Source organism: Corythoichthys intestinalis, chromosome 17 (assembly GCF_030265065.1).
Source record: "Corythoichthys intestinalis isolate RoL2023-P3 chromosome 17, ASM3026506v1, whole genome shotgun sequence".
NCBI lineage: Eukaryota > Metazoa > Chordata > Actinopteri > Syngnathiformes > Syngnathidae > Corythoichthys > Corythoichthys intestinalis.
In genome coordinates this window covers 34923350-34950216 of record NC_080411.1, presented here as the reverse complement: position 1 = coordinate 34950216, position 26867 = coordinate 34923350, and the positions used below count along the sequence as shown (strand labels likewise).

The 26867-nt window shown below is 37.6% G+C and overlaps 1 protein-coding gene across 2 annotated transcripts in view; it reads left to right on the top strand.

Moving 5' to 3' along the window:
* The window catches only part of LOC130905518 (astrotactin-2-like), a 573899-nt gene that overhangs the window by 207035 nt on the left and 339997 nt on the right, over positions 1–26867 (top strand). For both annotated transcript variants that reach the window (XM_057819019.1, XM_057819018.1), the window contains exon 4: positions 24898–25050. In XM_057819019.1, the coding sequence (XP_057675002.1) occupies positions 24898–25050 (153 nt within the window). The remainder of the gene's footprint in view (positions 1–24897; positions 25051–26867) is intronic.

The window sequence follows — 26867 nt, the reverse complement described above, 5'->3', positions numbered from 1 at the left end:
AGACTTTTTCGTTGTCTGTCATTTTGATTGACAGGGTCATAAAAATCCGGTCATAATCTATTTTTACCCGTCACTTAAATTTTTAAAATGATGATAATGACATTGTGGTGACCCTTTGTTTGGCATAATTCACCTTCCGTACTTCTGTGACCATTTGGCCGAGCGCGTTACCGGCTACGACACAGTCACGTGACAGAGACACTTAAGAGCCACACGCGTTCCGGCTTGAATATGAAGAGAGAGTTCACAGAGAGCAGCAGAGCTACAGCGGCTAGACACAGCAATTCGAGCTAACAAGACTCTTAACATTGCATACCGCTTCAACATATTCAATAGTATTTAGTTTTCATTCATTTTAAATTAATATTCTGTCCGAACAAGCTTAACAGAGAATCCACACCGTGCCATCACACATCAAGATGAATATGTAACTTTTTCTCCACAGTGACAAAAACAGCTGACTGTGGCCCCAATAGGTTGGCTACAGTCAGCTGTTTTTGTTTTGAAATTAACAGTTCACCTGCTGTGGCCTGAACGGAGTCTTACACCTTTCTCCTGGTGCGCATGGACTTGAATTGCGTGCCCGCTTGTGCAGTCCCTGTTTTTTCACCTCTTTTATCAACACCATCATCGTTTTGGAGCTTTTTGAAGAAACTTCGGACACTCAGTTGCCTTGACATTTTTCAGAGTAAGGCCAACGATGTCATGCATCAAGAGAGACAATAGTTAATTAATATGCTCAATCGGCACCCTGTGGTCTGGGGTGTGAATTGCAACCTGTCAAAATGACAGATGGACTTCAGTTTTTTCCGTAACCGTTTTAAAAAATCGGTCAACGACGGAAAATATTCGGTTAACGCGACCCTTGGTATGTAGTTTTTTTTTTTTTTTTTTTTTTTTTTTTTTTTTTTTTTTACTAATTTAGCAATGACATTTTTGGAACACACAGAACACTGACTTCACCTTTCCAACATGATTCAAAACAATTCTCAAAAATTATATCTAGCAATAATATTATAGTATACTACTATATATAATAGTATTATAATAATTATTCATTCCCAATTTAGCAATGAAATTTTTGTTGACACTTATTAATTCACAAAAACATTTTGGAACAATTAACTCTTTATTCAAGTACAAATAAACATGTAAATAACAATAATAAATCACAAATAAACAATGACTGTTCACCAAGCCTCCTCCTAGTCTCTGCTTGGAAAAAACATTTTTCTAACCCACTTAAGACTTGCTACAAAGAGTAAACAACCACGTTTGCTGATTTTACATTATTGGTGTTGATTTGATGGGCCAAATGCACGTTGCTTTTTTTGTTTGTTTTGTTTTTGTTTTTTTGTTGTTTAAAAAAAAAAAAAAAAAAAAAAAAAACGGTCCTTTTCAGCTGCTTGACACGGAGAATGGAAATTTGAGTGTCCAATTGGTCTGAACAGTTTTAATGTATCACATGAGAGTATGACATACTCCCATTGAAATGATTCAACATCCCTCATTTATTAGTAGAAAGCAGCAAACAGGAAGGAGTTATAAGGGGACAGAAGAAAAGAAGGAGAGAGGGAAGAAGTACAAACAACAAGAAGAAATACATGGAACACCCTACACTAACTATGAATATGTTGGTGCTATTGTTAGCCAGTTGTATTTCCAGCTAATACCATGTGGGGGCCCTGATGACCAAAGAAAAAAGAATGGGGGGTGAGTCAGAAAGATTAGTGATTGGGAGGGGTAGATTGTACACAAATCAGCCATGTGAGGTGTAGAACCCAGTACTTGTGTGAATCACTTGTGAGTCTGAATATGCTGGCATCCTATTCTATGCTATCTGATCGCTAATCCTGACGCCAAGTTTTACTACTTGAGTGTGTTTAATTACACCTAGTCATGCGTCAATCCCATCAGACATGTGACATTCATGCAGACGAGTGGGATTGCCGGCGGGAGCTGCCCCAGGGCTGTGACCCTTCTCCAGCCAATCGGGGGGCATCCCATTGCTTTATGTTCTTGCTCGGACAAGCATGCGGCTGTAAAATTTTGCACCCTTATGAATTTTTTTCTCCCAAAGCTTTTGTGGCAGTGAAAAAAACCTGTTTTATAATCAGTTGGACTCTCAATGTTATCCAACGGAGCTAAAAAAAAAACTATTTACATCATAAACATACATGTGTAACACAAAAATGACCAAAATTAATTTTTAACTACACGGCTAAGTCGTTAAGTGAGAGAGCTGCGTGCAGTTGTTGTGTGCAGCTAACATGGCAAACGTAAGTTAATATTTCTATCTTTAAAAAAAAGTTCGTAGTGTTTACTTTGGAATCGCTGCATTCACGGCCATTTTTAACGTTACGCACATGCCAAATTTGTCAGAACACCGGCAATGTGCGGCAGAAAAATACAGCAAATATAAAATAATATTTGTTTTTAGCCCCGTCGTGTTAAGTGCAAGGAAAAAAAAAATAACTCACCCGCTGAATCAGTGGGATGCCTTAGCTTGTTTTGTTGAGACAAGATGGTCCAGAGATGGGGGAATGAGAGAAGCCCGCTTCACAAAGATAAGATGTTGGAAATTGTAACAGTTTTCAGTGCTCTCCTCGTGATGTCAGGATATTCCGAAATTACTTTAATCCAGAACCTCGGTAGAGTTGTTGTCTAAAATGTACGTCTAAAGTCGCCGTGATTTGCGATCTCTACAAGCTGATATTCCTGTTGCACAGACATGCTCGAATCACTCGGTTTATTCACTTACGGGTCACAAATCCACTCCTTCACAGTTCGTGGGTCTTTAGTGATTGGGAAGTAGCTTAGATTTTGTTTTCTTTGTGCTTATAGGCTCATTTTCTGGCTCGTCAGGTGCCCTTTTCTGAGTAGAAAATCTGTCGTCTGTTTCTCAGTCATTCTAGTGTGGGGGTTAATTATTTCCGGGAACAAATGTGATTCGCCCACCCTACGTCAAACATTATTATTAAGGACAAGCGCACATATATATACAAAAGAAGATCAATCAATGGATTTCTATGACGACATTCATTCCTGTAGTATTATATCTAGAGTAGACAGGGATACTGGTTTTGTTAAGGGGCACAGGGCAAAGTTAATTTGGCCATTATGCAGTCATTAATAAATTATTATTTCTTTTGCGGCCCAGGACCAAATGTGCCACGGACCAGTACCGATCCGTGGCCTGGCGGTTGGGGACCCCTGATCGATTCTAAAAAGATTTGAAAGTGACAGCCCTTATTCAAACAAAACCATAGCAGCTACTAAAATTGCACAACCTAAATTGAATATTGTTACCACCACCAATTTTCAAACCTGTTTTCAACAGCAGTGATTCAGTCTTAGCATTTTCTGCGAGAGTACCCTTGTTTGTTCAGTTGCAGAGCTGAGTTGGTGTAGTAGCCAAAAAAACAGAGTATAAACAAATCATGCAGTTAAAAATGTTTTGATTTTAAAAACTGGATTTGTGTCAAAAATCATCTGCATTAACCTTCAATAATACCTAGATGACAATATTTTTGGAAAATTAAGACTGTTCTTTCATGCTTCTTATTGATGATGATAGATGTCCAATCATGTGGCTGTGAATATGAAGTCTGTCACTAATACACGTCCAGTCCCTTTGAACTGGGCTAGTAGCACATATTTGTTCATTCGGATGGATTGGATGTCCATCGCCGTCCCTGGCAGCCAATGAGTTAAATACTATATGCTTTTTAGGTTTCAATACAGAGAATATTGCTTTGACTGCTCCAAAAAGTACCTTTTGAATGCAGTGCCTCTCTGATGTGTGAGCAGTCATCACTGTGAACGTTGCCTGGGGAGTTGATGGGAGTGCCAGCAACAGCGTAGAACATACTCTCCATCATCTTCCGTCTTTTCCCTAGTGGCACCGAAGAGCATTGGGATGCCTTTGAGCATGTCGGTTTCCAGTTTACGACCCATAAAAATATTAGAAGTAGAGGTCAGCGAGAGAATTCCAGACACATTGTGTTGCTTTGTAGTACAACACAATTGGGACTGGACTGTCTACAGTCCTTTCTTTGTTTGACAGTGAGCAATTTGAAGCAAAAAATACATTTCCTTGGGCTATTCTATTTCTTTTTCTATCCGTAACTGCATGAGTGTCTGTAGTTGCCATGATATTATGCGTCGTACACTATGACCATCTCTTAGCACTCATCTGCAATATCTGAGTATATGTTAAATGGTAGTTCTAAGAATAAGAATAGAACCAATTTAGAATTTTACTGGTTAGGGTTGTGACAGATTATATATCAATATGGTGATCAGTGTTTTCACTAAGATTACAGTAACCCGTTAAGCATTACTATAATTTCATTACTTTCTTCAGTAACGAGTATTCTAATGTGTTCATTTTCCAAACCAGTAATCTGATTAGTTTCCTTAGTGTCTATGTGTTACTGTTTTGTTATAGCCTCATAATGAATGAAGAAAGAAGAAGATTGTAGTCATTTATGAAGAGCATTTTAAATTGAAAATGCTAGAAAGGTTCCCGTACGTGTTCGTTTCCATTAGTGCTGCAGCTATCAATTATTTTGGTAGTCGATTAATCAATGAACTAGTTTGTTCGAATAATCAAGTAATCGGATAAGGAACATAAAAAATTAAAATACCTGAGCTAAGCCTCAAACGGTATAAAAAAATTATAAATAAGGATCTAACTACAACGAAAGAACAATTGACTGACTTGCATAACACAAGTCAGCTAGCTTAAATGCTACAAAAAGCTAACTTTTTAAAAAATTTAATTAATTAATTAATTAATTTATATATTTATTTATTTTTTACAATGCTCTTAACAAATGGTTCAGGCAATATACCTATGAACTAAATTACGAATGCATTAAAAAACCTTTGCTCAAACAAAAACTTAGATTACGTTGGTCTTAACAGGGAGCAGCTGGATTCAACTATGTGAAATGAGGCAGACAGTATCCACCATAATCAATAAAATAAAATGCAAACACTTTCAAAATAAACCATTAAAATGCCACTTTAAATGAATACTCGAAGCAACAAATTTTAATTTGAATATTTTTTTCTAATCGAATACTCAAGTTAATTGGTTAATCATTGCAGCACCAGTTTCCATGTTAACCACTCACAGTTACTTCCTGTTTTGGTCTCGAGTTACACGCGCTGAGTGTTTTGGGACCGAGAAAAACGGGTGCCAACACGGGTGCACATTCGAGCCGAGTGCAGCCACTTGTTGAGATGCGCGAGGTTTAATCAGTGGAGTTGATTTCAACAAATTCCGTGCAGTTTGTTAGTTATTTGTTAGTTTCAGGGCTCCAGAGTGGCTAAGCTAGCTCAAGTCAATGGTGGTTGAAATCAATTCCATCGAGTAATTAACCCTTCACTAACTGGGATATTAAGCCTTATATGAAAAATTCTGATCTTCCCCTTTAAAGTGCCTGTGACACCATAAAAAAATCTTAAATATCATTATTATTTGAAATGAAATCATATTTTGAGATGATCTGACTACATACAACAATTGGGCGAAGTCCAGTTAACAAGAAATTAGTCTTTTAATCTGCCATTTAGCCCCGACTGTCATTATAGTTCTCTAGCTCCTCCATCTGGCTGATGACGTCGGCAGAGTATTAGTACAGTAGAGTATTAGTATAGTACGATTTCAGCTGATTTAGAATTCAGCCCATTGAGGGTTACAATTCAGAACGGTGAAAATGCGACAAAATGCCAGTGCAGCAAAATGTCATCATTATTTTAATCTCTCCAATATTTTTGCAGGATATTCTTTCTATGTAAGTATTTTTGTCCCAATTGCGCAATAAATTGTATGGTCATGACAAATATCAGTATTGTGCTAAATGGAATATTAATTATTAAAAATGCATTTATTCAGTACGACAGCGTAAACAAAACAGGAGACATTAAAGCTAGGCGACATGCAAACCCAAACCGAGCGGCTTTTCCAAGTCTTTTCCTCGCCTTTCAAAAACAAAAAAAATCACACAAATCTACCCCGAATCTATATATTTGAGAACCTGAGACGATACGGGGTACTCCCTGGGCCTAAGCCGAGGATAATGCTCTATAGGCCGGCACACCTTTATCGGCTGGTAACCATAGTGTGTGACAAGCTGCCGGTCGTCGGGCGAGTGCCCTTCTCGGTGGACAGGGAACATTGTCATTGTTAGGTTTTGTGCTGGTTCCCTCCTAGTGTGTTTCTGTGATTGCCCATTGATTTCACCTGTTGTTCCTGCTCCTCGTGTAGCCGTCAACCTGCATCCTTCTGTGTCACCCATCTGTTCCTCGTTGTCTCGTTACCCCTTGTCTCTGTGTGTGATAAGCTCCCAGTTTCTTTTCACTCCTTGTTGCGTCTTTGTCTGTGTCAAAGTCAAGGTCCTGTCCAGGCCCTCGTGTACTAAACCCTCCGATAAAGTAAGTTTTGTTTGAACCTTGCCTTTTTGATCCCCAGTACATTTGGTTGCACTTTGTGTTCTTGTTAGTTATTATTAAAACGTTTTTTTGAGATCACCACCACCTGCCTGGCTGCTTCTTGTTTCCCTGCATTTGGCTCCACACCACCTGCCTTCCCGCGTATTCCTGACAGTCATCCACAAAATGCAAGCCATCTCCTTATTAAAACGTTTGCCATTATCCCAATATTTGACATAACATTAAACATGTATCTTACTCACTTAGTCATCCGTCCAATGGTCTCATGATTGTCAGACTTTTTTTGCCCATTATTCACAGTGAACAGGATCTTTTGAAAATCCAAAAAGCCTCAGACCAGACCACTCTCCCTGGTGTAGCAACAAAAGCCTGTGGCACATTGGGCTGGCGTAACGCAAAAAATAAATAAATCCGCAAAATCAGATGAACCCGCACTCCTTATGCATACGATAATAATGGCTGTATTGTGAAAATGAAGTCCACTGACATCACATTCGCCTTCCTCCTCAAACCGAGACCATGGCCGGAAGTCTCCCATTTTTGTAGGGCAGGATTTAAAAAAAACTTCCACATACATTCAAGCGGTCCCTTTCATTCAAGAGCATAAAAATACGGTGTGCAATATGAAATAAACATGTTTTTTTTGTGTCACATGCAGTTTAAATTCAGTTATCGGAGAGTCAATCACATACGATGACATTTACTGTTGTCATTGTTATGTTGAGGTGGCAAAGAGATTAAATGGTAAAAGGTAACTGATAAATTACTTTTAAAGTAACTCAGTTACCTTGATAATAAAGTTATCAGAAAAGTAGATTACTTTTTTAAGGCGTAATCAGTAATTAAATTACTTTTTCAAGTAATCTGTGACAACACTGATGGTGATATGTTGTGATACTTTGTATCCCCATGAGTTATGGATACACTCCCACCTAGAATTGATGTCATGTTTTTTGCAGCAAATGAACAAATGTTCAAATGAATCAGACATGTACTAGTGACAAACTGATTCAAATTCACAGCTTAAGTATGAAAAAAGCCACATAATTGAACGTCTGTCATCGTCAATGAAAGAGTCCCTGAACAAGTGAATAATCAAGCGCTATCTTGAATTAGGCTAGTTTCAGCTAGCTGTTTATTATTAACAATTTGTAAGTAGTGCTCCCATTCTTACCCGCCTGGTTTTTAGGTCATCTGAGGCTGACAATGCTATCTATTGGTGATATATCACCAGTCTCCCCTAGTTTTACAATTACAATATCATTTTTATTTTGAGGGAGAACTCTTATTCCTGCTCATCTCACTTGTTTTTATTTCACTTCAGTTTGTTTTTCCAAAATATGGCATCCGTGTCAAAACAATGACACTACAAAACACGTTGGTGTGTATAATACTGCATTTGCACACACGGCATCTGTTCTGCTTCTGTTTCATTATTATACAAAGAACTTTCTGTGCATGAAAGAGTGCTATATATTTAAAAGTAGGTATTATAATTTAGTTCAGTGTTTGGGTTTTCAGCATTGTTTTGCTTAATTTCAATTTCTGCCAGTCATGTTTTGCCAGCCCTTTTAATTTTTTTCTTTGGACGAAAATAATAACTTTAGTAAAAAGAAAAAAAACAACAGAAGATTGTACTTTTTTGTATTAAATGTGGAAGAAAAAAATATGCTTTTCAATAAAAATTAAATACTAAATAGTCTTAGTCATATTTTAGTCATTTCAAATTGTTTTCGTCTTCATCTAATGTTAGTCTACGAAATCTCATACAAATTTCGTCTAGTTTTAGTCGACAGTTACTCAAGATGCTTTTGGCTGTAAAATTCAAATTCAAAGTTTTAGTCAACAAATGAAATAAAGGTTTCCTACAATTTCAAGTGAAAATAGACAGACAAGCACACATTGCAGCGTCTTCTAGAGCAATGTCCACTTTGTTATGATAATACACACTCAGCAGGGAAAGCAGTACATTGTTTTCAATTAAACTTACCTACAGTGGGGAGAACAAGTATTTGATACACTGCCAATTGGCAGTGTATCAAATACTTGTTCTCCCCACTGTATAAGCCCCGAACTGGATGTAAGAAAAAGTTGTCCGAGCGTTTAACATCCTCTAGACCAGGGGTGTCCAAACTATTCCACATAGGACCCCGGTGATGCTGGATATCACCAATCTATTGTCTTACAAATGTAATCAGTTGATTGCAGTCAGGTGCTGATTGTTTTACCAGAAACTTTATTGGTTAAACTGTCTGTGTTCGATTGGTAGGCACAAAAACCAGGACCCACACTGGCCCTTGAGGACCGTTTTTTTTTTTTTTTCAGTGGAAATGGAACTGGTGCTCGTTCTGTTTTTGTGCTTGGGTGAGCATTGGCCTGTCTCATCAGACCATAGGACATGGTTCCAGTAATCCATGTGCTTTGTTGACATGTCTTCAGCAAACTGTTTGGGGGCTTTCTTGTGTAGCGTCTTCAGAAGAGGCTTCCTCCTGGGGTGACAGCCATGCACACCAATTTGATGTAGAGTGTGGCGTATAGTCTGAGCACTAACAGGGTGACCACCCACCACTTCAATCTCTGCAGCAATGCTGACAGCACTCCTGTAGTGAGTCACATGACATTTTGGAGGGAAAATGACAAGCAGTACTCAATTTGGACATTTAGGGATGTATGTTTTTTCAAATGGGTGTACTCACTTTTGCTGCCAGGGTTAGGCAACAAAAGATATTAGTTTAGATATTAATGGCTATTTTTAAGTTATTTTGAGGTGAAAATAAATGAACTCTGTTATATAAGCTGCACACAGACTACTTTTCATTGTGTCAAAGTGTCATTTTGTCAGTGTTGTCCCATGGAAAAATATACTTAAATATCTGCAGAAATGCGAGGGGTGTACTCACTTTTGTGATACACTGTAAGTGGCTAGGGTTTGGAATCGGATTGCTTCTGCCCAACAAATGTGGTTATTTCCAAACTCTACTTTGCAGGACCCTCTAACTCAATAGTGGATGATAAAATATTCAAAACTTCACATACATTTTGCAGGACTGTATTTACTTGCTTGTATTTACTTTACTTGCTACACTGCTTGGACCTCATTTCTTGTTTCCCGTGTTTTTTAGACACTCCCTATATATCAAGCATCATTTGGCATCTCAACAATTTTGTCTGTCTTTGTACCCGCCTCACCGCTTAGCCTGCGCTCAGGTATCTGTCATTTCTGGAAGTGGTGACATCAGTGCTTCCTCAGAGTGTTATACTTGACTTCTCCTTTTGGAACAATGGCACATCGGACATTTCACATAGGGAATCAAAAGCTTTGGCTTAAAACACCCTCATTTCATCCTTATCGATCGACCGTGCTATCATTTGCTCTCAAGGCGTGAAGGAGAAGGCAAAAACAAAGCAAGAATGACACAACTTGATTACCATGGTTGAGCTGTGTGTGCATGTGTGAATTATAAGCAGCACCAAAAGAAAAAAAAAATGTGAAGATGCAATTTTTTAGGTTCATTTTTTTTCCACTCTGCAGACTTTTTTCTCCTTCAAATTAAAACAGCAGGGTTCCAATAATCTTCAGAAACCTTCCCCGCCATTTCCCTCGTCACTGCATCGGCTTGCTTGAATACAAATGGTGCTCAGCTGGCAGCTCGAACACCACAATAAAGATGAATATAAGAACAGGACAAGACTGCATGTGAAAGGGAGATGCCTTTAATTTGGCATTCAAACATTAACTCATTGACTGCTACTGACGTTGCTAGACGTTTAATTCATTTTTACTGGGATGGGCGAGTGAATGTTCGTTCATTCGCTCCTCCCAGTCAAAATGATTTGGATGTTTAGTGCCATCAAGGGCACTGAATGATGAGCATTTATAGCCATGGAGTCTCCCCAGTATAAATGTCTACAATTTTAATTCATTTTGTTAACAATGATTGGTATTATAATTTATCATTAATTGCATTATGCTAACTTAATATACTGCAGTCTTAAAGATCAACACCACTATTCACAAATATTAGTAGATTAGGTTTGAAATTTTCATGGGAGGTGCATGTCAACTAAGGGAAAATCCAGAAATCACAGTTTATGATTTTTGACAATTTATTTGTATTATATTGCTGCAAATACTGTTAGTATTTGAACTAGTGCTGCAACGATTAATCAATTCACTCGAGAAATTTGATTTAGAAAAAATATTTGAATTAAAATTTGCTGCTTCAAGTATTTGTTTAATTAAAGTGGCGTTATAATGGTTTGTTTTGAAAGTGTTTGTATTTAGTTTAATTGAACTCATTTCACATGTCTGAATCCAGCTGCTCCCTGTAAACTGTGTCTAAGCTTTTGTTTGAGCGAATGTCTTTTCATGTATTTGTGATTTAGTTTATATGTATACTTAGCCGGTTTTTGTTGGAATATATGTTTGAACCATTTGTTTGTTGCAATGCAAGTTAGGTAATTGTTCTTTTGTTGTACTTACATTCTCAATTAATTAATATTTTATACTGTTTAAGGCTCATCTAAGGTATTTTATTTCTTTATGTTCCTTATAAGCTTACTCGATTATTCGGACTAATTGTTCATTGATTAATCGACTACTGAAATAGCCAATAGACCCCACTCACATGACGTCACAACCACGCCTCCGCGCCGTATTGTCCGTCAGCTCGTCGTGTTTACACATTACCGCTACGTAAATTCCTCCTATTATGGCGTGTTTTTCTACTCTTTAACATTAATAATCAAAATGGTGAAGGCGTGTGTGGCGGTTGGTTGCAGTAGCAGAGAAAATAGACGGAGAGACTTGAAGTTCTACCGTATTCCGAGACACCCGGAGAGGAGAGCGAGATGGACTGCTGCAATTCGACGAGAAAACTGGGCACCAAGCGATCACCACAGACTATGTAGTAGTCATTTTATACCTGATAAGATGCATTTAATATATATTTAGAGGGTTTTGGGCTGACAACCACAATTAAGATCATTGCGAGGCTAATCGCCGACAACATACAGTTTCAAATTCAAGATGTTTATTTCTTCCGCCATCATTATTTTTTGAATAATATTTAGCTGGTAACAAGTGAAAGAAGCTGGCCTCGTCTACGGATCATCAGTTAAACGGGTGTACAAACTTTTTGCAAAGGGGACCAGATTTGGTGTGGTAAAAATGTGAGGGGCTACCTTGGCTGATTTACGTAGAACAATATATTTAAACAATTTTTAGCAAGCCCATCAATGTGTCACATTTGCTTTATTATTATTTTTTTAAATTCATAATTTTTACAATTTGCTTTATTATTATTTTTTTAAATTCATAATTTCAACAATCTCGCCTTTGTGGCGTTCTCTTTAGACACTCGGGCTCTTGCGAAATATTGCTGCTGTGAAATTAAACTAGCTTCAAGTTGCTATAATTTCTCACTGCGTATCTTCCTTGTAATGTTGTCGTACATATCAGCGTGTCTTGTTTGGTAACATCGCGTCACATCGAACTCTTTGAAAACGGCGACTGTCTCTGTGCAAATGAGGCAGACACAGTTGTTGCGTATTGTATTGAAGAAATAGTCCAATATCCACCTATCCTTGAAGCGTTGGCCATCGCAGTCAACTTTTTTTTTTATTGATTGTCACCATTTTAGAAAATTGAAAGTAAAGGGTCGCACGGGGTAATGCTGCTTAGAGTGCTGCTCTTAAAATTTTTCAAAGTTTTGTGAGAATAGGCTGAGTTTCTGTTGACAAGATAGTTGTAGATATCAGGGAAGCAGATGTCAGGCAGAGACGGCGAAGACAGCGGGTCGAAAAATATCGATTTAGGCATCAAATATGGATCTGGCGAATGGATAGACTGAAGCTTTTCCACATAATGCCTTTTATGCAACGCATCCAATGAGTTTACAGCGTCTGAAAGCACTGGGGCTTCCATGAATTGCACTATAAATTGCACGACAAATTGAAACCATTGAGAATACGGATAAACAATGACGGACAATATGGTGGCCGGATACAGTGACACGTCATTGTGTGACGTTGGTGAGTGGGGTCTATAGCTGCAACCCTAATTTGAACACATGTCTATTAGCTAGAATTGTGAGCCTCAAAGATCTGTTAGTTGCCTTTTACAAGTCCAACAAATAAGTGGAGTGGAAATACACTTTTTAAGTCTGACTTTTTGACTTCTTTGAGGCGGTTAGCTGCATATAAACACCTGTCCATCCCATACAGTCAGGAAGACTCCAATTACTAACATGGTCAAGACCATTGAGCTGGCCAAAGACAGAATTGTAGACTTTACAAGGATGGAAAGGGTTACGGGGCAATTCCTGAGCAGCTTGGTAATATCCAAGATCCACCATTGGAGCAATTATTAGAAAATGGAAAATGGAAGAAGCCAAACATGACTGCAATCTCTCTCGGACTGGGGCTCCATGCAAGTGACTCTAAGAATGGTGAGGAATACGCCAAGAACTACACAAGAGGAGCTGGTCAATGACCTGAAAGGAGCTGAGACCACCATTTTCAAGGTTACTGGTGGTAATACACTATAACGACATGGTTTAAAATCATACATGGCTTGGAAGTTTCCCCTGCTTAAACCAGCACATGTCCTGGCCTATTTTAAGTTTGCCTTTGACCATTTGGATTATCCAGAGGTGTCATGGAAGAAAGTCATGTGGTCATATGATATCAAAATGGAACTTTTTGGCCTTAATTCCACTCATAGTGTTCGGAGGAAGAAGAATGATGAGTACCATCCCAAGAACACCATCCCTACTGTGAAGCATGGGGGTGGTAGCGTCATGCTTTGGGGTTGTTTTTCTACATATGGGACTATTTGACTGCACTGTATTAAGGAGAGGATGACTGTGTTTCTCAGTGACAGCCCGGAAACCTAATTTTTGTGTGGAGCAGTGGTGCAAAATCCCTGCTGCAGTCCGTGCAAACCTGGTGAAAAGTTACAGGAAACATTTGACCTCTGTAATTGTGATCAAAAGCTACTGTACCAAATATTAATATTGATTTATTTTCTCAGGTGTTTAAATACTTGTTTGCAGCAGTATAATCCAAATAAATTGTTAAAAGTTCTTACACAGTGATTTCGGGATTTTTTTTTTTTAGATTGTATCTCAAAGTAGACAAGCAACTACCATAAAAGTTTCAAACCTGACCAGCATTCCTAAGTAGAAGAACTTCGCAATGTGTTCGAATACTTATTCTCCTCGCTGCATATTGATATGCTGATTTAAAATGGTCCATATTGTAAACAGATGTTTTTTTTTTAAATATATATATATAGCACAGCCCTAAGTTTGTGACGGTAATTCAGGATTTTCCAAATGTCACTATATACTGTAAGGTGCTTTATTTTTCTCGTATCATTTGGACAGGATGTCAGTTTTTGACCGTTTGGATTTTGTGGCTTTTATGAGCACAGCATAATACTTTCCTGTAAATCAAGAAAATTTGTTATTTAACCAATTAGACATCATTGAGATTAAAACCTCTTTTTGTTGATGAGCAGTGTTTATAATGTACGTTAACTCATTGGCTGCCAATGAAGGCAACAGACATCCAGTCCATTTAATCTTGCAGGGCTGTCAGCGAATGGGGGAAAAAAAAAAAAAAATCTGGCTGCCGGCTTTTCCATTTCAAATGCATTAGAAGTCTACGAGTGATAAACTCTTTTCAATTCACAGTAGAAACCAACTACTGACTGGCATGACTACTACACCACATTTACTTGGATTTGATGTGTTTGAACGGTGATGGATTTCCAAACCTGGTTGCGTGAACATATAGAATTTTGATTCTGGCGAGGATTGTTTTTATTTATTTTAATTTTTATGATGCATAATAATGCATGCCTTACCTCACTCACACTTTCTTTGCTTTTTCATGTGATTAGCAAAACAAACAAAGTGACACACAAAGTGAAATATATTAGTGTGACTATGGGAAATCAGATCTAATGATGATGGTTACTTAAATCTATAATAAACTTCTGAAAGCATCAAAATCAGTGTGCATGTTGTGCATGAACGGCATATTTTCGGGCAGCGATGTGAGGGAGGATGGAAGGCTACATTCAGATCTTGCTAACATCTTCAAAACTGTAAACTCTTAATTTGTAGATGAGTCAATTTAGATCACTATAATCCACTCTAAGAGCCTCATTGTGAACTGCTTCAACATGCCTGAGGGGGCAAAGCTTGGTGGGAGAACTTCCGATTGTTACTTAATTTTGCTGACTTTCGGTGGAGAGGAAGCATTCCTTCCTGAGTCAGTAAGGGTCACATGCTATTATTGGAGCGTTACAAAGGTGTGGTTAAAGGTTTTACTGTCTACAGGCGGCATTTCCTATTTGCTGCATTAGCAATTCAGCTAAATTTATTCTCAGTCTTGTTCATTATTCTCTTTTGGGGTCAACATGTTCAAGTCGTAGTCTTTTATCAGATGGAACAGCACGTCCTGGAGCTGTGAATGTTTTTATTTTTGTTAATATGAATCAGTGTTGTTAATAACGGCGTTACAATATAACGGCGTTACTAACGGCGTTATTTTTTTCAGTAGTGGGTAATCTAATTAATTACTTTTCTCATCTTGGCAACGCCGTTACCGTTACTGAGGACGGAAAGGCATGCGTTACTATGCGTTACTATATTGGTCGAAAAGTCTGAGGGAGACGGACTCACCGAGACGACAGAGCAGAGCAGGAGCGGGGAGGAGGCAAGAAACTTGTGACGCCGAGCAAACGCGATGCTAGGTAGCTCCAATAATACATGTTGTAGCCGATAGCCGGTGTTCTGACAAAATTTGCAACCCATCAAAAATTGCTACCTTGCGGGTTTTGCGCATGCGCGTAACGTTAAAAATGGCCGCAAATGCGGTGATTCCAAAGTAAACACTACAAACTTTCTTTAAAGAAAGGAATATTTACTTAAGTTTGATCATGTAAAGACATGTACAAAAGTTCTCAGACACATCCTACCATGTTAGCTGCACACAGTAACTGCACTCCGCGCTCTCACTGTTAACAACTTTGCCGCGTCGTTAAGTATTAATTTACGCCATTTTCGTGTTGCACATGTATGTTTATGATGTATCTAGTTTTGTTAGCACTTTGGATAACACTGAGAGTCCAATTGAATGTAAAAGAGGGGTTTTTCAGCGCCACAAAAGCTTTGGGAGCAAAATTTTATAAGGGAGCAAATTTTGACAGAACACCGGACAAACTACGCCCGCATGTTATGGTAGATATGGTAGACATGGTAGATATCACATGTACTGTATATAGATATAACTAGATGCAAAATGACAGCCGCCATCTTAAAGCAGTAGGCTTTTTAGGACGGCTCTGTTGTAGAGAAGAACCTCGCGAACCTAAGTAACTTTTTATCTAAAATACTTCTAAATCGGCAAAATCTTGACTTGAATCTTTCTTTAAATGATGAAACAGTTTTATAAACTTTCATATGTCGAAAGTAGAGAGAAGGGAACTAATGCAATAATGGGAGCAATTTTAACAACTTTTAACAGTTGATTCAGGGTAAAGGGTAAATTAGGGTAAAGAATTGGGCTCGGGCCAATTGTACCAAAAACCTCCACAAAAAACTTCACATAGTGTGGCCAATGTTTTTTTTTGTTTTGTTTTTTGTTTTTTTTTGAGGAAAAAAAAAAAAAAAAAAGTAATTATCACCAATTACTTTGCCAAGTAACTGATTACTGTTACATTCAGGTAATTGAGTTAGTAACGCAATTACTTTTTGGGAGAAGTAATTTGTAACTATAATTAATTACTTTTTTTCAGTAAGATTAACAACACTGATATGAATGAACAGATGTATCTGATTATAAGCCTACTTTGTTGCCCCTCGTTGTGCATTTTCCAAGTTAGGTTAGGTAAATATTAACGAAGCATAAGGCAACACTTATTGAATACTAAATACAAATGTGATTACTATGATCCAGGTAGCATTTAACATATATTAATATTGCAAAAGGTGAACAGGGATTGTGGTAGAGAGCAGGTTTGAATCATTCACTCTGGTGGAAGGAAAAAAAAACTGCGAAAATCGTATCCGTCAGTCACTGACATGGGGCTGAAATTGGCTGCAGCCCCCCTGCAACCCTGCACAGGATAAGCATTATTGATGATTGATGGGCAGATAGCTGCGTATATGGATGAATGCATGGATGCTGGATGGATTGTGTTTCAGCAAGACACTATAGCATTGTTCGCTCCAGTTATGGCTTTGCTGTGATGTATAAAATATATAGGTTTGTACCAAATGTGAAAAGACAGTTCAAAAAGTTGTAGTTCCTCCTTATAGCTGCTAAAGAATAAAACATGACCAAGCAGTATACTGTTCAGCTGAAGTAAGCTATGACAAAACAGTGAGTCGTCGTTTTTCGCGGTTTATGGGGACACCCCCCGTGCCATAATCGAAGTAGAGGTGTAGCTTATTAACATTGGAAAAAAAAGGAACAATGTTGGCGTGTTCTACTGTATGTATTCATTCAGATTTTGCATTGGAAAGAGATACACATAAGACGTTTTCCCCCTTTTTATCTCCATAGTATAATTCTTAAGATTAAGCACTTCATTGAGTGAGTCCTCTCATATCAACTCATGCTACTTAGAACAGCACACAACACAACACAATGAGTTGCCATAGCACACTAAAGCTAATGGTTAAGTTAAACGAGTCTTTGAAAGGCAGTACTCTCAAGCTTCCCTGGCAAGTTCAAAGCAGCTCCCATGTGACTCATCGTTAACTTTTACAAGCTGCAGCTGCCTGGTAAAAAAGAAAAACATCAGGAAGGCGAGTGAGAGGCTGTACGTGAATAAAATCCTTCTATTTTTTTTTTTTTTTTTTTTTTTTTCAATTAAAAACAAATCTGCGATGAAGTCATGAGGGACCACTGTATACAGCAGTGGTGTCCAAACTATTCCACATAGGGCCACAGTGGGTGCTGGATTTCATTCCTACAAAACAAGATGACATCTTTTCACCAATCTGGTGTCTCATAATTGTAATCAGTTGATTGCAGTCAGGTGCTGCTTGTTTTAGCACACACTTCATTGGTTAAACGGTCTGTGCCCGATTGGTAGGAACAAAAACCAGGACCCACAGCGGCCCTTTCGGACAGGTTTGGACACCCATGGTATACAGTATATCGTCAAAACGAACTTTCTATCGGCATTTTATATGCATATTGTAATTCTCGTGATGAATACACCTTGACTTGCAATGTATATTTTGGCCAGCAGATGGTGCCCAATTTGTGCTGACTTGCTACAAGGATGAGATTTTATATGCCATAATGGTAGTAATCAGCTTCAAGATTTGCTCCCCCTTCCAACCATATGTGAGTAATGCATGCAAAACAATTGAAAATAGCGACTTTTAATCCACTCAACACAGACGACACAATTTGTCCAATATCAATATTAATTAATTTTTTAATTGTTTTATGCTAATATGATACAAAGTAGTCTTAAAAATTAAAAGCAACAGTGACAAGTGGAGTTGTCTGTATATGACTTTTTAACTGATAACCTATGTCCCGATATTGTCCTACTCCAAAAATATGATACCGATATCAAACCGATACCGATACATGCGTTTGCAGACTTAACATAATATGGCTAGTTGTATTGTAATGCCCCACTGGATGCTTTACAAATGATAAATGTAACAATTTTAAGGTTTTAATGGGGTGCCAAAACACCAGAACACAAGCAGGCAATAAGTGGACATGACAGCACTGCCATATGCATATTGGCCCAAAACTGATAAGGCTGATATTATCCGATATCATTTTAAAATGCTTTTATCGGCCGATATTATCAGTTACCCCATAATATCTGACAACTGTAGTCACAAGTGTTAATAGATAATTTGTATCTTTTGAGCTTAATCATGAAAATAAATCCTATTTAGTGCTAGTTTGGATTAAAAAAAAAAAAAAAGAGTCCTGATAGAATTTGACGTCACAACCAGAATGAGCTTTAGATTTTTGCACTCTGCGAGCATGCTACACGAAGATTTTGTCGACTAGGCCTATGTACTAGCGCAGTACAGTGGTACCTCTACATACGAAGTTAATCCGTTCCAGGACTTTCTTTGTGAGTGGAAAGAGTCGTATGCCGAGCAGGAGTTTCTCATAAGAATACATTATATTTCCATTAATTCGTTCCACAGCCCAAAAACTTACACTAAATCTTTAATAAATACTGCTGGTACTATTAAAAATGACAATTACACACAGCAGAACAAATAAATTATAAATAAAAATCGGAATATATGAGAACATGGCAGGGCTTAGAAGCAGACCTATCTTTGTGGTTGACCAATCCAAATTAGTAGATATTTTTTCCCTCCTTTCCCTGCATGTACTGTTTGTCTTGAGAAGAACAGAGAGACAGAAACCATCTTTGGTCCCTGAAGAGCTTTGATAGGCGAAATCCCTAGTCTCAGAGCCCTAATTTGTGTCAGAAAATACAGGCAAAGCTCCCTGTGTCCTGTGTTTGAAAGTGGAAGTAGAAGTGCTCCTCTGTGTAACATGGCCAACACTTGCTTGTAAACCCAGGTACGAGCACTTCAGTTTAAAGCATTGCCAGGAGCAAAAAGATAGTCATTGTCAAGCCATCAAGAATGTTTTCTTAACGGACACAAAAAAGGTGTCAGTCTGAAACGTTTTTTTTTTTTTTTGTGTGTTCTCTCCTTGCCATTAAGGCAAGAAGTAAACGTAGCTCCCCATGGAGTGGATGGAGAAAAACATACTTTTTCTCGAAACATAAACAGTGACACATTACACTATAAAAGGGGACATTATTCTGTCAGATGCGTCCTTCAGGGGATTTAAGATTTGAGATTTAGGGATCCAATACTAAATATGTGCAATTTTATACTACTGCGTACACATGCACAGTTTTGTCTTTTGCAAGAAAATGGATAAATACGCACAGTAAATTTACCATGCGAACATGGAATTGTTCAGTGGATCTCATCTATTGAAGCACTTCAATTTAGTCGTGTTTCAGATTGATTTCTCTTATAGACAATACGAGTACAACTAGAAAATGTAATTCCCGGAGAAATTGCGTGGGGATGCTTTGCCCTCCAATGGGTCACTTCTTGTAGATTCATTTTGGAGGATTTTCGGTTCACTTCCTTGTTAACTCATTGACTGCCATTGACGGCACTAGTGGTTAAATACATTTTGACAGTCAAAATCAATTGGACCTAGCACTGCAAGATAGACATTCACAGACAGTCCTCCTAGTTTGTGAATTAAATGAATAAATTAAATGTCTGTTGTTATGCATGGTGGCGATGAGTTCATTTTGGGTGACTTCTTCATTAATTTTAGGGTGCTCACGGGAAGGCATGTGCCGGTATGAAATTCTGACGGTATGATAACGTTAACTCATTGTCTCTCAAAAACGTATGAATACATTCTATTTTTAATTGTTTCAGTGTCCCAAAGACGTATTTATACGTCTAACTTTTTTTTTTTTTTCAAAAGAGACATCTCTGGTTTCTCATTCAATTTAGCTCAAAAGCACAAAACTGAAAATCCATTTTAAAGCAATAAAAATGGCCACTGGATGGGAGTGAATGAGTTAGAGTGGGTATGACAGGATAAAAAAAAAAAAGTCTTAAATAGCATTATTATGTGAATTACAATCATATTTTGAGACAATTCTACTATATGCAATTATTTTTCCCCAATGCTAAATAAATTGTATGGTCGTGAAAAATAACAGTCATGTGCAAAATGGAATATGAAAAATGAAAAATCGTTTATTCAGTGTGACATGGAAAAATGACTCCATAATGGCTTACTGTCGCACTTCCCAAACAATATTTTATGCCACCGTAGTTAGTCCAGCTTTTGTGTTTTCGCTGCCCCGGCTTTGGAAAATGTAAACAAATCAAGAGGCGTGACAGCTAGCCAACCGAGTGACGTGTCAAAGTCTTATTTTCGCTTTTCGAAGGGAAAAATCACACAAAACTAGCCCCGATCAGGTCACACGGCGGCGGGTTTGTTGATTGTATTAAAAAGTGTGCCATAATCCCAGTATTTGACATAATACAAAACACGATGTTTACTCACTTCCTCGTAAGTCCAATGGTCCCTTAGTTGTCACACACTTGTCTTGGCCGAACTCGGGGTGAACGGGAACTTTCTGAAACCCAAAATGGCTCACGGGCCTCTCCCTGGTGCAGCTACAAAAGCCTGCAGTCGTTTGGCTAGCGAAAAATAAACAAATTAATCCGCAAAATCAGCTGAATACGCAGTCCTGCATCTGCATGCTATAAAGCAATGCTTAATTGTGAGATGCTGACCCGGGTGACGTCACATTCGCATTCGTCATAAACCCGAGACTGGAGCCGGAAGTTACTCATTTTCATGGCGCAGGATTCAAACATTTAAATATATAAAACGACAATCACGATTTTTGGTGTCACACGCACTTTAAGCCAAAACGGTTTCAGGGTATCACAGTATTGCAATTACTGCTCTAAAATATGTTACTTTGAGATAATTGGGTTAAAAATAAATACATAAAACATATATATATATATATATATATATATATATATATATATATATATATATATATATATATATATATATATATATATATATATATATATATATATATATATATATATATATATATATATATATGATAAATGCAGTCATTTAGGGGAGCCTAAACCTACAGCCACAGCTCAACATTATTAGCATCAGAACAAAAATAATGTAATTATTTTCCATAGCAAAGCTCGTGTGTATGTCTATTATCATGTTTATGTTATACACACATTCTCTTTCTCAACACAGAGAGTTGCCAGAGAGAAAAAAACAAAACAAAACACATTTTACCACCACTAGACACACTAAACACTCTCATACCTGGTTGGAAACGTGTTTACTAACCTTTAAATTTTATAAATGCAAAATCATATTGGAGGTATTGCCTCCTCGGCAGCCACCCTCCGCAAACATGTCTGTCGGCCCGCCTCCTTTAAGCCCCGGCTGTCTGTAACTTTTCTGTAGCCAAAGTATTCCCATAACAGAGATTTTGTTTTCTTCGATGGAGGGAAAAAGTTTAGGAGTTTCACCTCCTCCAGCCATCGTGTAGCACAGCTGATTCGCTGACACTGAGCAAAAACCAGTTGGGGAGGGTTGAGCCTCACAGCTGCAAGTGAGGGATTTCTCCATGCATTTTTGGGACATAAGAATTAGCTAATACCTTAGTGACGGTATGACAGAAAATGTTTGTGGTTTTCAAACCTTAACATTTTCATACCACAATATACCTTGAAAACAGTAATCGGTACATGTCTGCTCACGGGTCACTTCCTGTTGATTTTAATCTCACTCTCCGTTGATTATGGGGCACTTATGGCTCATTAAAAAAAAAAAAAAAAATAAAAATATATATATATATATATATATATATATATATATATATATATTTTTTTTTTTTTTTTTTTTTTTTTTACTTTTTATGAATCACTTTCTGATCATTTTGGCACACTCCTGGGTCTCTTCCTTAGTATCCTGGGGCACTCCAAGGACATTTTTGTCAACAATAATGACTGCCAATAGAGATTTTTTTTTTTTTTTGGTCCGCGTTGAAAATCTATGAGAGTGAATTAAAACATTTTTGTGGGAATATTGAATGTGTGTTTGGTAATTATTGGGTTTTTTTTGTTTGTTTTGTTTGTTTGGGTTTTTTTTTTTTTTTTGTATTGGAATTGTATGTTTGCCAAAAACTGGCTGATAACGTTTGTGCTTTGCAAAACATCCCAAAAGTTTAAACACCACAATGATAAAATGCTCACTGCAAATTTATAATGTCTTAATCATATTATTTTTCTTAGTCAAATAATTTTCTCCATAGGTGTGTTTTTGCAGTGTACTCAGCAGGCAATGTTTTAAAATTTAGCTTTGTAAATGTTTACTGAATTGTTGATTTGTTTGATTTTTCTTGCCTAGATTTGCAGTACAACGAAAATTCACGCCCACTGTTCATATCTGTAGTTATGTGAACAATGGTGTTATTGAATTACAGTAGATTTATTAGGTATATCATAATCTAGAGAGTTTGTTTATATTAATTGGTGTTATGGGTAAGATTATACACAAAACCTGTGTAGCAGTAAGACATTTTACCCGCTTGAGCTCAGCTTTTTCTTTGCATGTTTCTATTTACTGAAATGCTTGATTGTGATCCAAATTGAATTCCTGCTGAGAATCCACGTTTGTTAGATGTATAGATCAAAAAATGTTGATGAAAGCTGAGGGGGGTTGGCAAAGAGTCGTGTGATCTTGTTTTGAATGTGCAAATTTATAACACAGTAATTTAGAGTGGACAGTTATTTGGCACTACAGTTACTTGCTTTTTTAAAAAAACAATGTAAACATACAGATATTCAACATATTTGGAATTGTTGATGTTTAAATGTTATATGAAATCCAACATTGTCGGCATTCCTCGGCTGTTTTGAGTTGACCTACAATAGGTCATACCATTATTGTGGGTGGCTTTGCTTTAACCTCAAATGTTCATTTGCCGTTCCCAGTCAAAATGGATTGGATGTCTAGCCCTGCCAATGGCAGCCAATGAGTTGGCAAAGAAGAAAATGCCCCAAAATTAAGAGGAAGTCAGCGAGAATCTACAGTAGGCGACTGATAGGAGAGAGAGCAAAGCAACACCACACAATTGCATCTTGTAATTCTTTGCAAGATCATTGCTATATAGCAGTTGACTTTTATACCCTCCCTTTTTATCTTTTCTGGTTTAAAGGAAAGTGAGTCGAGCAGCCTTTTCTCTCTCTTAACTGTACAGTCACTTTGCCCAAAGCGAGGTGTTCTAGAGTCATCAATCAGAATGACTGAGACTGAGCCACAAGAGGGTGCATTGACAAAATCCCTGTAGAGATGAGGCAATGTTCAATTGATGAAATCCTTTGAAAAGCTGAAAAAAAAAAATCACATGTATATAACTCATGTTAGAAAACTAGTTCTTTTAAACATGCCCATAGACTTCATAATGTATTGACGGGACACGGGGCGCGGGGCCGATAAATAGGGGGCCTGCATTGTTGGCGAGGCCGTCAAAGCTGACCGAGTGGAATCACAAACAAAGAGCTTTTTTCGTTTAAATTTCATAATGAATAAATGCTCAAATCCCCAAATTCCTTATAGATATGGACGTAAAACAGTCTCGATTCTTGGTTAAAAGCAAACAAACAAACAAACAAACAAACAAAAACGTGCAGTTAGCATTTATTTTACGTGAAGATGTCGAAGTACAATGCTACTCTGTTAGTGAATGTAGCTAGCGGCTGCCTAATGTAAACAGAGCTTTTCGGGTGAAAATTCTTGTGAAGAAATTATTAAATCCCCGAATTCAACAGGACAAAGAACTCCTTTTTACCAAGTGCAATTAGGCTGCTAAATTTGCACAATTCTTGCACCGAGATTTGAAGCTGTCTATAGCATATTTTTTTAATTGTTGTCTTTGTTATTTTATGTGTATGTGTTATCGGTTGTTGTGTTATCTGTGTGCTCACCTGCTGTAAGATAAGTTTCCCTGCCTTAGAGGACAATAAACTTGAACTTCACTTCTTTATACTAGTAGATATGGACATAAAAAGTCAATTCTTGGTTGAAAGCAGAAAAAAAAAAAAAAATGGACAGTTGGCAGTTAGTTAGGCAAAACAATCTTGCAGTTAGCATTTATTTTACGTAAATATGTAGAAATACAATGCTAGTCTGTTAGTGAATGTACCTGGCGGCCGCCTTATGTAAATGCTTTTCCGGTGAAAATTATTGTGAATAAATCCTTAAATCCCCAAATTCTTTATAGATATGGACGTAAAACAGTCTCGATTCTTGGTTAAAAACACACAAAAAAAAAAAAAAAAAAAAAAAACACAAAAAAAAAAAAACACAAAAAAAAAAAAGTGCAGTTAGCATTTATTTTACATAAATATTGCCAAGTATTATGCCAATACAGTATCGGCTAATTTCTCCCATTGATTTTTTTCCCAACGTTTCAAAATGCATGCATGCTACAACAAATATATTAATTACCTTGAATCCTTGAACAAATCACTCCTGAGACAATCTTTCCTCTTCGTATGTGGTCCAGCTTTCGTACTTTTTCAACAGAAATCCGGCGTTAGATCGCTGCGTGCGTTTGTGAATAGCTCCTCTTGATGTGGGCGGCCCCCTACTTGAATGCGAGGCGCAGTGCATGACCGATCTGACACGTCAATATCATTATGAAGACTATGGCATGCCCAAGAATTGACTTTAAGGAAAATTCCCTCAGTATTTTCGAAAAACATATTTTGACTGTCATGATGCATCAGACATTTTCACTCATGTCATTCTCTGCTTCAGACACTGACCCAAGCAGAGAGGCAGTGGAAGATTTGATGCAGCGGTTCCAGGAGAGCTTCCGTGTTCCCAAAACACCACCAGACATTTCTCGCTACCAGCACGTCACCCACAGTTCATCTACTGGCCGCAGGAGGGTCCCCAGCCACACAAGAGGTAGGGACACCAGAGGACTTGCTGGTATATACTCTACATGTGTACTGTACTTTATTTTTCCCAAACATTTACAACACATCTTATTTATGAATTCTGGTTGAGTTTACCTCATTGGCTGCTTTTGACGGTATGAGACAGCCAATCCATTTAGACAGTGTTTTTATAAAACAACCACCTATTCTTGGACAACCGTAATTTTCTATAAACCGCTATTTTTTTTCTCCATTTTGAATCCGGCAGCTTATAATCCAGTGCAGTTTATTTGTTGATTTATTTTGGTTTATAGGCAACACATCCCTCCTAGCATGCACTGGAGCGCTACATATGTAAATAACAATCAAAATTCATGTTCTGTGCCAATTATTTATTGTTACTGTTCCAGTTGTTTCATTAATTGCTTGTTATGGTATTTGGTAACACTTCATAAGACCATCATAATTGTGACATGACACTATCATGGGCATTACCGAATGCTTATGACAGATGTCATTAAGTGTCACCCGGCAAATTATGTTGCAAACTCCATTTATTTCCAGCTCGGATCTTTTACATCCATTCAAAAGTGATATAATTTGCCGAATGACACTAAATTACATCTGTGGTAAGATTTCATTAATGCTCATGACATGTCATAATTATCATTTTCTAATGACAGTCTTAAGGCGCCACTGTCAAATAAAGTGTTACCAAATACCATAACTAACAATTAATGAAACAACTGGAATAATAACTGAATACACAATTAGCACAGAACATGAATTTAGGTAAGTTTTTTTCAACCTTTTCTGTGTCACGGCACATTTTTACAATGGAAAAAATCACGCGGCACACCACAAACCAAAAATGTTTCAAAATTACTTTCTGTACAGTATGTTTAATTATAAAATAATTTATCAATATTTATACTTACTCAGTGTGAAACTTGAGCCTGTATGAATGAACACAAAGCCGATATCCTGGCAGGAATCTTCGTCAATAGCGCTTAGTCTCCATTTTTAAATTTTTTTTTTTATTTTTATTATAGCAGTCAGGCTTGAAAAGCTCAAAATTGTCAGACAGGGGGACTTTAGAAATGTCTTTAATCGCATCAGGGGCAAGATTCTCACTGACAATGGCTTTGCAGGCAGGTAGAATTGTCTCTTTTTGAATTCAGCAACAGTTTAGCAGGAGTTCTGCAACAAGGTAACGGGCTTTGAGGACTTTTTCATTTACCTTTCTAGTGTTTTCTCTCTTTCGCCTCATGGTGGCGAACAAAATAGTCAATCGACTTGTTTTGAAACGAGAGCAATTGCAACTGCTTGCATCACGTTCAAGAACTGCTCGGATTTTTAGCCATCAGCTACCTTGCTGTACTCAACAATGACTTGGAATAAAACACAGGGGGAGGATTGACGGTCTCACATACATTATGGATGAAATGGAAAGGACACTTCCATGTATATTGACACTTAACGACTCTAATCAAATCATGTACAGTAGACGTGATGGGGTCCACATTTTCGCGGACAGCAAGGTGGCTAGCTGAAGGCTAAAAATTGGTGCAGTTCTTGAACGTGACACGATCGATATCTTGCTCATTTGCACACGACCGCAAGCTTCTACCTACTCATCCTTTCCGACTGCAACTTGTAACACTTGGTAAGTAGGATGCGTGCCAAAAAGTAACAAAAACGGGAGAAGCTTCCACTTATGCACATTTATTCACAAAATAATAATAAATCCACTTTGACCACTCGTCACTCGGGAGCTCAGCGGTTCGCACACTTCAACATAAAAGTAAGCAGCAACAGTCTCAGAAGAAGACCATAATCAGTGTA